Source organism: Tamandua tetradactyla, chromosome 1, assembly GCF_023851605.1.
Source record: "Tamandua tetradactyla isolate mTamTet1 chromosome 1, mTamTet1.pri, whole genome shotgun sequence".
Lineage (NCBI taxonomy): Eukaryota > Metazoa > Chordata > Mammalia > Pilosa > Myrmecophagidae > Tamandua > Tamandua tetradactyla.
Window position 1 is genome coordinate 183,700,330 of NC_135327.1, and position 12,766 is coordinate 183,713,095.

The 12,766-nt window shown below is 36.9% G+C and overlaps 1 protein-coding gene across 6 annotated transcripts in view; it reads right to left on the minus strand.

Moving 5' to 3' along the window:
* Positions 1 to 239: 239 nt before the first annotated feature.
* The window catches only part of SLC37A3 (solute carrier family 37 member 3), a 103,085-nt gene continuing 90,558 nt past the window's right edge, over positions 240 to 12,766 (minus strand). For 5 of the 6 annotated variants that reach the window (XM_077147631.1, XM_077147623.1, XM_077147549.1 and 2 more), the window contains one exon: positions 1,587 to 12,600. In XM_077147631.1, the coding sequence (XP_077003746.1) occupies positions 12,508 to 12,600 (93 nt within the window). In that variant the 3' untranslated portion in view covers positions 1,587 to 12,507. Of the gene's footprint in view, positions 1,563 to 1,586; positions 12,601 to 12,766 lie in introns of those variants that run through there. The other variant, XM_077147598.1, reaches the window with a different exon arrangement.

A 12,766-nucleotide genomic window follows, 5' to 3' on the forward strand; every position in this document is an offset into this window, starting at 1 on the left:
ATAAATGATGCTGCAGAACTGGGTATCCACATGCAAAAGAATGAGCTGGACTCCTACCTAATACCACATAAACAGATAAGTTCAAACTAAATCATACATCTAAAAGTAAAAGTTGAAACTACAAAACTCTTAGAAGAAAATATAGGAGTAAATCTTCATGAAGTTTTGTTAGGCAATGGTATCTCAAATATGACACCAAAAGCAGAAGCAATAACAACAGAAAAAATATAAATGGGATGTCTTCAAAATTTTTATTAAATTGCGCTTCAAGAGACACTATCAATTCACAGAATGGGAGAAAATATTTGCAAATCACATATCTGAAGAGTACTTGTATCTTGAATACATAAAGAATCCTTCCAACTCAACAATAAAAAGACAACCCAATTAAAAATGGGCAAAGGAGACATTTCTCTGAAGAAGATATACAAATGGCCAATAAACACATAAAAATAGGCTCATCATAATTAGTCATTAGGGCAGTGCAAGTTAAAATCACAAAAACACATCATTGCAAACTCAGTAGGATAACTAAAATAAAATTTTAGAAAGACAACAAGTGTTGGTAAGAAATTATGAAGAAATTGGAAATTTCAGAACGTTCTGATAAGATTGTGAAATAGTGCAGCTATACTTTGGTAAATAGTTTGGCAGTTCCTCAAAATGTTAAGCAAAGAGTTACAATACATTCCAGCAACTCTACACCTAGGGATATAAACCCATGGGAATTGAAAATACATGCCCACACAAAAGCTTGTGAACAAATGTTCCTAGCAGCATTATTCATGATAGCCAAAAAGTAGGAATAACAAATGTCCATCAGCTGATGAATGGATAAACAAAATGTGATACAGCCATATAATAAAATATTATTTAACCATAAAAAGGAATGAAGTATTGATTCTTGCTTCAAGATGGATGAGCCTTGAAAACACCATGCTACGAGAAAGAAGCCAATCATAAAAGACCACATATTAAATGATTCAATTTATGTGAAATATCCAGAATAGGCAAATCCATAGATGCAGAACATAAATGAGCAGTTGCCAAGAGTGACTGGTAATCAATATGGGGTTTCTTTCAGGGGTGATGAAATGCTCTCAAATTGATTGTGGTGATGGTTTCACAACTCTGTGAATATACTAAAAACCATCAAATTTTAAATGGGTGAATTGAATGGTATGTGAATCATATCTCAAAGTTATTTTCTTAAAGGCATGTTATTATTTAACCAGAAAATAATGTGTTGGAGAGGATGTGGAGAAATTGGAACTCTTGTGCAATGCTGCTGGGAATGTAAAATGGCGTAGCAGCTGTGGGAAACAGTTTGCAGTTCCTCAAAAAAAGTGAAAAATAGAATTATTGTATAATTTTGAATTATAACTTTGAAACTCTACTCAGAAACGTGTACACCAATGTTCATAGCAGCATTATTCACAAAAGCCAAAACATAGAAACAACCCAAGTGTCTGTCAATATATGAAAGGATAAACAAAATGTGGTATATACACACAGTGGATGAAGGAATGAAGCTCTCTCTGATATATGCATCACGGACGAACCTTGAAGACAACACGTTGAGTGAAATAAGTCATACGCCAAAAGAAAAATATTGTATGATTTCTCTTACATGAAATATCTAGAAGAGGTAAATTCTGTAGATTACAGGTTACCAGGGGCTGGTGAGAAGGAAAATGGGAGTTACTGTTCAATGGGTACAGAGTTTCTGTTTGGGGCAGGGAAAGGGATGGGAAGTTTGGTAATGGATGGTAGTGATGTTAGCACAACATTGTGAATGTATTTAGTACCACTGATTTTTATATTTGAAAATAGTTAAAATGGCTAATTTTATATCATATATGTTATCATGAGAAATCCTTTTTAAAAATGGCTTAAAAGGGTGGGCCACGGTGGCTCAGCAGGCAAGAATGCTTGCCTGCCATGCCAGAGGACCCGGGTTCAATTCCCTAGTGCCTGCCCATGTAAAAAAAAAAAAAAAAGAAAAATGGCTTAAAAAAAAAAAGGAAGAGAGGTGTTCAACACTATTACAAACAATACAGCAGTAGAAGAGAAGTGTAGCCGCTGCTGACTTTCAGATCTCTGGTCTCTTAGATTTTTTAGTTAGAAATGAGGATTCACACAAGAACTCAGAATTAATCCAGTAAATAACAGTCACTTTAGATATCTGAGCAGGGTAGTAATACCACAAAAATACTGTTTAACAAGAGTATCCTAAGAGTTCAGCATGGGACAGACTGAACAGGACAAGACTGGAAATGGGAACACTAAAAATAAAGCTGTTAGGAATAACTCAGGTAGAGGATGGTGGTTAGAAATCAAAATGAAAGATGAAGTGGAGAAGCAAGAAAGAGGCAGCAACACCTGGAGGCTGACTACATACAGAGAGAAAAAAATGTGTCACAAATTATCCTTAAGGCTATGAGCCTGGGGGAACTAGAAAATTGCACTGACAACAGTTACACAGAAACCAGAATGTGTTAAAATTAGGGCACATTTGAGGACTAAGAGTCTAGTAATAAGAATTATTTAATGAGTAAGACTCTGGATATGCCTTGAGGTTTAAGGTTACTCATAAATGTTTCAAGCAGCTTATTCAACAAAGACCACTAGGAAAATTATGTGGGTGTCGGGATTACAGGCAACAAGGTGAGAAAATTAGCTGTATTAAAATTGGGCCCCATGACATCCAGGGGTGAAAGTCTCCCTGGTGGCGTGGGAAATGAGCCCTGGACTGTGGGATCAGTAATTCCATCCTGACCCAAAGTGGGGAAAGAAGTGTAATGAATAAGGTATCAGTGGCAGAGTTCAAATAGAGTCAAGAGGCTACTCTGGACATCACTCTTACGTAAGCTTCAATTAGACATTGCTACCTATGATAACTTGCCTAACCAACCAAAATCATTCCTGCCAATCCTAAAGAACACTTAGGCATTATATAAGATTCTACAATGGTTCTATGCACTAGGGTAACTTTCAAGAAACCTACAACCTCCAGATGGGTCCCTGGACCAGATAAATCCTGCAACCTAGAGGGGCCAGTCCCTCCAGAACATCAGCTAGTTCCATCTCCTTACCCCATATTATTCACAGCCCCTTCCAACACGAAAAATTTAGAATGGCCATAGCCCAAATACTCCTAAAGAGTGGGATAGAAAGATCAAAGGTGATGGTGGAGTAATATGGAGAAGGTAAGGTTTAACAAATTACTATGATTGCTGAATCATTAAATTGATATTTCTTTTAGTCTCCAGCATCTGAGAGCACCTAGAAATAAAAACCTAAAATTGTGGAACTGTAACTATACCAAACTCTGAAATCTGTTCTACAACTAATTGTTGTGCTGTGCTTTGAAATGTATTCCTTTTTTGTATATATGCTATTCTTCACAAAAAACAAAAAAGAAGGAAAAGGTCGACTGTGATGATCAAAAAAATATTCCTTCTAGCCTCCTATATTCTGGAGCAGCTAGAAGGAAAATTCTGAGAGGATGGTACAGTAGTCATTGACAAACTCTGGGATCTGTCCTACAACTACTTGTTGAAGAGTGCTTTGAAAAACATTGCTTTTTTTTTTCTTTGCTTTGTATATATGTTATATTATACAATTTTAAAAAGAAAAACAAAATTGAGCCTCAGAGGCACCAGTCTTTCCCAAAAAATCCACCAGCGAACCCTCTATCCAATAATGTTGACACCCCTTTTCAGCAGGAAATTAGAATGGTCATTGCCCAAATATCCTTGGAAACTAGGAGAAAGACCAAATTAGAGGGAGGAGTTGTAACAGAGAAGATAGGATTTAACAAATGATTGTGACTACTGAATCAATATAATGTTAGTTCTTGTTAGTCTCTAGTATATTAGAACAACTAGAAGGAAATACCTGAAATTGTGGAACTGTTACCCATACCCTACTTTGAAATTTGCCGTATAACTACTTGTCTAACTATACTTTGAAATTCATTACATCTCTGCATATGTATTATAGTTCACAATAAAAATTGTTAAAAAAAAAAAAAAATTGGGCTGCCAGCAGGTCATCATAGTGATTGCTAGGCAATTTAAGATTGAAAAATATATAACAAATCGGGGCTAGATATACATACTCGGTAGTCATCTGTAGATTTGGAAAAACACAAAGATGTGAGCTTTCTAAAGGATAGAGTGGAATGAAAGTAACAGAGGAAATTATGACATTCATTAAACGTTCATTAAATTCTACCTCTCACTTAACCAGACACTGTACTAGGGGATTAAAAAAATTATTAGAATTAGTCCTGACTTTCTAGAATTTTGCAGACTGATGGAAACGACACTGAAAATAGAATATGAACAAGAGTCTCTGGAATACAGAAGAAGAAATAATTTTGTCTAGAGAGTTTTCTTGGGTTTAAGGATTAGGAGGAAATCATATTGGAGAGGGAAGTAGAGTACAAAGAATGACAGGTAGTCAACAGTGTCAAAAATAAAGAACTGGACTACAAGGTTTGATCAAAAAGTAATAGCTGGGGAAATACTTTCAATAAATCTAAGATTATAAGCCTATAAAATTGAAAGGCAGTGACAAAAGTTGTCTTCAAATATATTAAGAGAAAATGTACATCTGTTTTGCTTCAGGATGAATTAGAACCAACGGGAAAATTATAAAACAATTTTTATTTAAGATATTATAACAAAGTTTCAAACATTCAGAGCCATCCAAAATTGGCATGGCCTCACAAGGGGAAGAGCACTCAGTCAGTGGAAGAGTACAATTTCAAGTTCAAACCAGCAACCACTCTAAGGGATGATAAGGAATGCATACTCTAGGAAAGAGGTAGACTTAAGCTTACTTTTAGCTCTAAATTCTATAATTCAGAACTGAATTCTAGATACAAGGAAAAGTTAATGGGGGAAAAAATAAAGTTAGCACAGGCCACCCATTTGGGAAAATCTGTTCGCTGTTCATAGTAGAAGGGATGGCAGCCACAAGTGGCGGGAGGAATGACTGAGGGTCTCTCCTTTCCCTGTGGCCTCAATTTAGAGGCCTGGAAAATTTAAAGATTGAAGCAAAAGAGAGAAGCTAATCAAAGGGTGTGAGGTTTAGTGTGAAATGAAGGCATCTATTCTTCTGAGACTGCAGTTGAAAGCTTAAGAAGGGGGATTCAGAGAAAGTATCGTCACGGTGGCAAAACCTCCAAATAGTAACATAGGGTGGGAGGTCACCACTGATAATAGATGGAGGGAGGGAACATAGAATTTAAAGGGAGGGAGAAAAAAAAGTATGAATAGCCAGCAAGTTCTAAAAACAAACAGATATAAAGTAATAATGAAAGAAAGAACATGTGGCACTATCTTGGACTGAAAAATGCAGCCTGGTAAGGTCTTTGGAACTTAGTCTCCCCCTGCTGAGCCAAAAGGCATGAGGCCTGTGATATAGAAAACAGCTTAATTGGTGAGAATTGTTATATTTATATTTAGTCCTTTCTTTTTGCAGGGAGAGGGAGGAAATCCCAAGCATTGTTGGTATAAAAATCTCGTAACTTAGAACCACTATCATCCTACAGCTTTAAATGAGCTGGCAAAAAGTTACACGAGTTGTGCCAGATGTCTATGGAACAGGGGATAACATTTGGTCATTCCTGTGGGCCACCCTTCTCTAAGAGAGTCTTCTCTTAACAAACCAATCCCTGTCCTGTTCATCAGCCTCTCACTGACTGCAGAGACCAGAGCTGTGGGTGTCATGGTGGGGACTTTGGTCATGTTTTAATTTAATTACCGAACGTTCCTTCACAGGCTTGCTTCTCTCAAAATCTCTGCTAAGAAAATGTTCAAAAAAATGATCATGGTGATGAACACACAACTATGTGATGATATTGTGAGCCATTAATTATACACCATGTATAGAATGTTTGTATGTTTGTTAAGGTTTGACAATAAAACATTAAAAAAAGAAAAATAAATCTTTGCTAAGAGACAAATCTGGGCAATCAGACAGTGCTTATATACTCTCCCAGAGCTTGTTCACTGAATCATCTTTTATGTGACTCCAACCAATAGTATAAATAATGACAAAACCTAATTTGTGACTCCAGGGGCATTTGGGAGTACAGCTCTCTGCAGTCTATACACACCAGTCCACCAGCGACACTACCTTTGCCTCCCAGCACCAACTTCCTGGCTCCAGAGTAGTTGCTCCTTATAATAACCCTAATAATATCTTCATTCCATAAAACAAAGACAAGTTATGCATACTAGTCATTGGGTATTTTTTTGAAAAACCACAAATGAACTGCAATAATGCTAGGCTCCTGAAACTTTCTATGGTGAGCCTCAGAAAACAAAAATGCCAAATACATGAGGAAATACACACACAGAAAAATAGGAGTATGGTATCCTGATGTTACTCTCTAGGGTGTGATAGCTTTTAAGCAAGGTAAAGGCCTTTGAAGTCTCAGTTAAAAGGTTTTACCTGAATACAACTATTCCATTAAAATTCACAATATTTCTATAAAAATAAAGTTATTTGATGACAACTTCCTTGTATCATAGTGATAGAGGGCATTTAAAATAGTTTGAAATAACTTCTACTTTTTATCCAATTTCTGAAAGGGTACAAAGGGAAAAAAAAAAAAGGAATTCTTTATTCAGAGGGCAACAAGTAGGCAGTAAATGTTAACTAATGGCACTTTAGAAGCAAGAACCTCATTCAGAGTTAATAAAACACTCATCAGGAAGAAGTAACTGAGCAGGAGCCTTGATAGGACAGTCAAGTCAGTCCTGGCTAAGCCAGGCACATAGAATAATCACACCTTCATTCACTATCCAGGAACATGGAATGAGGGAAGAAATTGCAATTTCAAGAGTTTATGAGGTAGCAGAATCATTCATTCCTAGAGTCAGGCAAAAGGAACAAGAAAAAGATTAAAGAGGTATTTTTTTAAAAAGGCAGACAGAGAGCAGAAGGCAGCCACAGGGAGGCTGAGATCTGGGTGCAAGTTCTCACTACTGCTCCGCCAGCTCTGGGGAGCCCTTAGCCTAGCGACAGGTGCAGGGGCTGGAGGTCATTTTCACACAAAGCCTCACAAAGTCTGACAGCCCTGCTCACCCTCTGGGACTCTGGCCCTCACAAAAGATGAGAGCAGTTGCACTGTTTATGCCTTGGAAGAAAGCCCAGGATAAGATTAAGTTAAATGATAAGAGGCCACATGACAAAATGGAAGAAATGCTGGCGCTAAGTCAAAAGCCTTGGGTCTTAATTTAGTCCTGGTTCCATCGTTCACCAGATTATGCGATCTTGGGAAAACTACTTAACTTCTCTGAGCCGCAGCTCTCAGACATAAAAAACAGAACCACCTGCTGTACCCACCTCACGAAAATTGTAGGGGGGATAAAACACAGTCATGAAAGTGGTAAACACTTTGTTTACAGATTTATATACATATGAAGTATTATTTTTATTGACTCAAAGACTATACCAGTAGGTGCCCAGATACAGAATTCCTTTTCAAGCATTAGACCAATAACCATTTAAATGATCTGTCTTATCTATGACCATATATGTAAACACATTCAGTTCCTAGTTAACCTGGTTTATTTTACATATATTATGAAACAAACTTTATGCCACCAGAAGTGATGATATTTAAGGAAAAGCAAAAGAAAGATGAACGTGAACCTAAAAAATACAAAAGAAGGCCACCTGGGAAGGTAAATCAGCCTGTCTTTATTAAATGGCTACTGCATCCTTGGATATGGTGTTTATTCTTGTAACACTCACATTTTAATTTGAGGAAATGACAACCAGAAACAACAAGGGAACAAAATAAGGCCAGTAAAATCAATCAGACTGGGGCAGATGGTGTGGTCTAACTATAATTGCCCTAGAAGTTAAAAAAAGGGAACATATTATGAGCTGGGTGATCAGGAAAAGCTGATGGAGGTAGGGCATCAAGGGAGACTGAGAGGGATGAAGAGAATTTGAATTGTAGTGGATAGAAGAAGTACAAGGAGTTTATATGGGAAGTACTGGACAAAAAATTCACTGTTCACCATGCTTAGCTCTCCAAGAGCCTGAGAGAAAAATTTTGCACCCCAAAATAAGTCTGATTAACTTGTACCATTTGTAGGGTCAGAGAGCCACAGCCTGCCTTACCCATCTTCCATCCTCTCATTTTCCTTCTACCTTTCCTAACATGATCAACATTTATTCAGCACCAGCTATGCAAGGAACTAGGTACTGAGGAAAAGGAGTAGCAATCTCCTTGGGGAGTTGGATATAAAAATAGATTAAGACTGAAACAGCTAAGTACCAAATAAGTAATTCTGGCATTACTACCAATGGAAGGAGTGTAGCAGAGGGCTAGTAATGCTGGTTTGGAAAGGTTTCTTGGACTAGACAGTGCTTAGTCAAGCACTGAAGGGAAATTAAGACTCATAAAGCCAAGTTTAAGAAGGATATTAGTTAGAAGTGTGAATCAAGACAGGAAGGTATGATTACACACCACTTGTAGGGAGTAATGAGCTGACCTTTCTGATTTTGTAGAAGGTTCATGTAAAGAAAATGAGAAATTCAGTAAAGAAAATGATTGAAGCAGGGTTGGGAAGAACCTCAATGACAGGTGATAATTGATCCTCTTTGCTAACGTTTCTAACTTTGTGGCCCAAGGATGGGCCTCAGTTGGCTGGTCCATGAATACCTTGAATAAAAATCTGAATGCTTCATATATGCACATTTAACTGGGAAGAGGGTAAATGGCTTTCATATTCTCAAAACAGTTTATGACCTAGCAAACTTGAAAATCATTAATGCACTGCTTGCAAGAAACTGGCAGAGCGATCTTAATGGGGATGGGAGTGAGGGACTGAGGTTCCCTCTCTTGAGAGTTGTTCTTAAGTCCACACTAGATGTTATTCAATAAACTGATTCCATTCTTCTCTTTAGTGGTGGTTTTATATACACTAAGTGTTTAACAGGCTATTGGTAGATTACAAAAATGGCTCATCAGGGAAAAGTTAGTGACACCTATTGTGGAAAGGAAACCAACAGAGGGTGAGTAGGGAAGAGAACCTAATAAAACATATAGGGAGAAAAAAGATTCAATAAATTAAAACACCATAGAAGCCAAAGCAGTGGGCATGTGGGGGAGGGAGCTCCTGGGAAAGATGGAGTGGTTATAGTGTCAAGTATAAGAGAAGAGTTAAGACGGATAAGGAATGAGAAGAAAAAATCTCCAAATGATCTTCAAATGCACGGTTTCTGTAGGATGATAAAATAAGAGGCCATGTTATAGAGGATAAAGAAAAGGTGTCCAAAGCAGAACACTTGGGGAGTGAAAGGTATTATTGATAACTGCGGCAGGACAATGGGCAGAAACAAGACTGTCCTCGACAAACAAATACAATAGTCAGCTAGTTGAAGAGGAAGTTAATAGTACAGCCAGGAAGACAGCAGATACACTCACTAACTTAAAGGGTTTGGTTTGAAAAGAAAAATAGGACTTAGAAGAATTTAAGAAAGTTTTCAATTACTTGTTTGGGAGTCAGGAGGACTGCTGGTGATTTCAAAGAAAAAGGGAAAGAATAAATGGTTAAGAGGATCCTACATTCTCCATCTCATGGGTAGTTTAGTGGTTAGAATGCCCGCCTTTCATGTGGGAGACCCGGGTTCAATTCCCGGACCATGCATCCAAAAAAAAAGAAGAAAAAAAAAAAAAAGACACACATAGAAGGCCCTCAAATACTTGTTGCTTGAATGCTGACTATTGAACTCTGTTCACTCAGGAAGCAGGAAGGAATAGAGTAAGCAGGAGGGAGGGGTATTTCTTCCTTTGAAACTATTAAGAAGGTTAAAAGAAAAATCTTATGAAAAAGCAGGCTAGAGCATCTTATTTCTCATGCTGGAGCATGAGAGATGAGGCTGTCAGAAAAGGAAACATTTTCAAATTAGCTTTCATTATGACTTTTCTTTAAAGGGAAAAAAATTCATAAAAATTGAAGTTAATTCATAGTTGTTCTTTAAAGATAATTCTATGTAGACTATCAGAACTAGAACAATAGGAAATATCTCCATAGTGCAATATATACTTTTTTCCAGGGGTGATGATTTACTTATAATAATTTTATTTTAGGTACACATTGGGGGCTATCGAGAGGTTCAGGGGAGCACTTACCCTGCATGGGACATGACATTTAGGGGTGAAAGTCTCCCTGACAACATGGGATATGAATCTCAGGGATAAGACTGGTCCTGGCACCATGGGATCGACAATGCTTGTCTGATCAAATGGGGGGGAAAGAATTTTAACAAAGTAAGGTATCAGTGGCTGAGAAAGTTCAGAGTCGAGACACTATTCTGGATGCTACTCCAGATAGATATTGCTATTTACCATAGTTTGCCAAACTCTAACCTAAACCACTCTTGCCAACACTAAAGAATACCTAGGGCTCTATCTGAGATTCTACAAAAGTTCCATGCATTATGATTACTTTCCCGAAATCTACAACGTACAGATGGATTCCTAGGCCAGGTAAGTCCTGAAACCCAGAGGGGCCAGCCTCTCCAGAACATAGACTAGTTTCACCCCTCTCTCCCATATTATCGACAGCCCTTTCCGCCGTGAAAAAAGTTAGAATGGGCATTGTCCAAATATCCTTAAAGATTGGGAGAAAGAACAAAGGAGAAGGAGGATTTATAACAGAGAAGACAGGATTTAATAAATGAATATGACTGCTGAATCATTATATTGATATTTCTTTTAGTCTGCAATGTCTTGGAGCAGCTAGTGTAAAAACCAAAAATCGTGGAATTGTAACCCATACTAAACTTTGAAATCTGTTCTATAATTACTTGTTACAATGCACACTGAAATTTATTGCTTTTTTGTATATATGTTATCTTTCACAATTTAAAAAAACAGGATAAGAAAACTATAGTTGGTCTAGGGACAGTAAGAAGCCACTACACTGATTATGTGAGGGGAAGGGAAACTCTCGCTGAATTAAATGTCAGAAGGAGGTTCAGTAATAAAAATGGGGTTCATGTACAAACAATTCTTAAATTGAACAAGGCAATTCATCTAAACTTTGTGTAGCACAATCTTACACAAAAGGAAAAGGAAGGCTTTCACAGAACATAACAGAAATGGGTCCATCCCAGTATCTACTAAGAGAAGAGACTAAATCTGTAATGATCACTTGGAAACATTCAATAACAGGCAATCTTAAAGCATTAACCACATTCTAAAACTTAGAGCTCAGAGTATATATTTAAATAAAGAAATGAACATCTATTTATTATAAAAGTCAGTTTAATATTTTACCTTTCTGTTTCATATTTTCTATTTTTGCCCATAAAAAGCAATAAACGGACTGGAAATTTGCTTGATTAAATACACTGATTTAGACTAACAAGTTCATAAACACACATTTTCTTTTTAGAGTATAAGAGGTTGAAAATATTCCCTAACCCAACGCAAATCAAGTATCCCACAAAATTGCACATTTCCCCCTAGTTTGCTAATAATTTAAAATATATATACAGAATGACCTTAAAATATTGATAATTTGTATAGAATTCACAGCCTTGAAGACATATACTCTACAATTCCTTTTTTCTAATTCTAGTCTTCTGCTGAGGTAACTCAAGGAACTCAGTTGCAATAGAGAGCAATCCTCTAAAAACAGGACTAAGTAGAACAGCCTCCTACAGTAGATCCTGAAATTCCCAGACAGCAAATCTGGGGTTGAGTACTTCGGTTTTGTGTTATACACTGGAATGTTCAAAATAACTAATGTGGCTTATAGTCCTTGAAAGGAAGACTAAATACAAATACTTTCAGGAATCAAAGTTAATTTTGAATGAAGATGGAGCAGAACAGGTTGACAACTTGAAGATATTTCTGTTTCTATGGCTGGATGACTTCAGGTCAAATAGACAGTGATTGAGCCAACATGCACATAGTAGGATTTTTTTTCTGACCATAGTTAACAAAAGGATTTTTTGTCCAAGGCATGTTTATGCTTGATCCAGCTTGAGCACTTCATCAGAATGTGATATTTCAAAGATGATCCTTTCTCTGAAAACTCATTACCAAAGAAAATGCAACAGCTCTTTTAGTTCACAGAGCACATAATTTATATAAATCATACATGACTCTGCCTCCTCTTCATTCAACTTTCTAGGCTTCAAAATATGAGTCCAAGGCCAAAAATAGTGTTTTAAGGTGAAAAGGCAAACTGCAACATGGCCGAACAGAGGCTGGCAGATTCATAAGCCATTCAGTACATTCATAAAACAACAATAAAATAAAATCACCAGCAATTATTTCTGTAATGTAGAAAAATAGCCCAGTCTTCACAGTGAGTCGGCATCGCAGGTGGATGACACTGTTGAAATCAAGTTTGACAATCCAAGGTTATGTTAGAGCACTTGGACAACTCCAAAATAGGGCGAATTGAAAAAAAAGTAATAGTCCTGATGTGTCTCCCATTGTTCTTTTGTAGGAACCAATCACTCATTTAATGTGTGAGCATGTCTCCTCTGCACAAGGTAGCAAATTTCCCTCACCATTAATGGTGAGATAAATACAATTGTACAACTTGTCTGTGAAGAGAAAGAAGTATTAAAAATGCAGTGACACTTTAATTACTTCTGCTAGGACATCATGTTTTGAACGTAATAATGGGTTTCAAAAACTATATTCATTTTGACTTCTTACAAAGATAACTCAATCTCGAATTACAAAACAGTTTTTAAAATTATAGTTAAT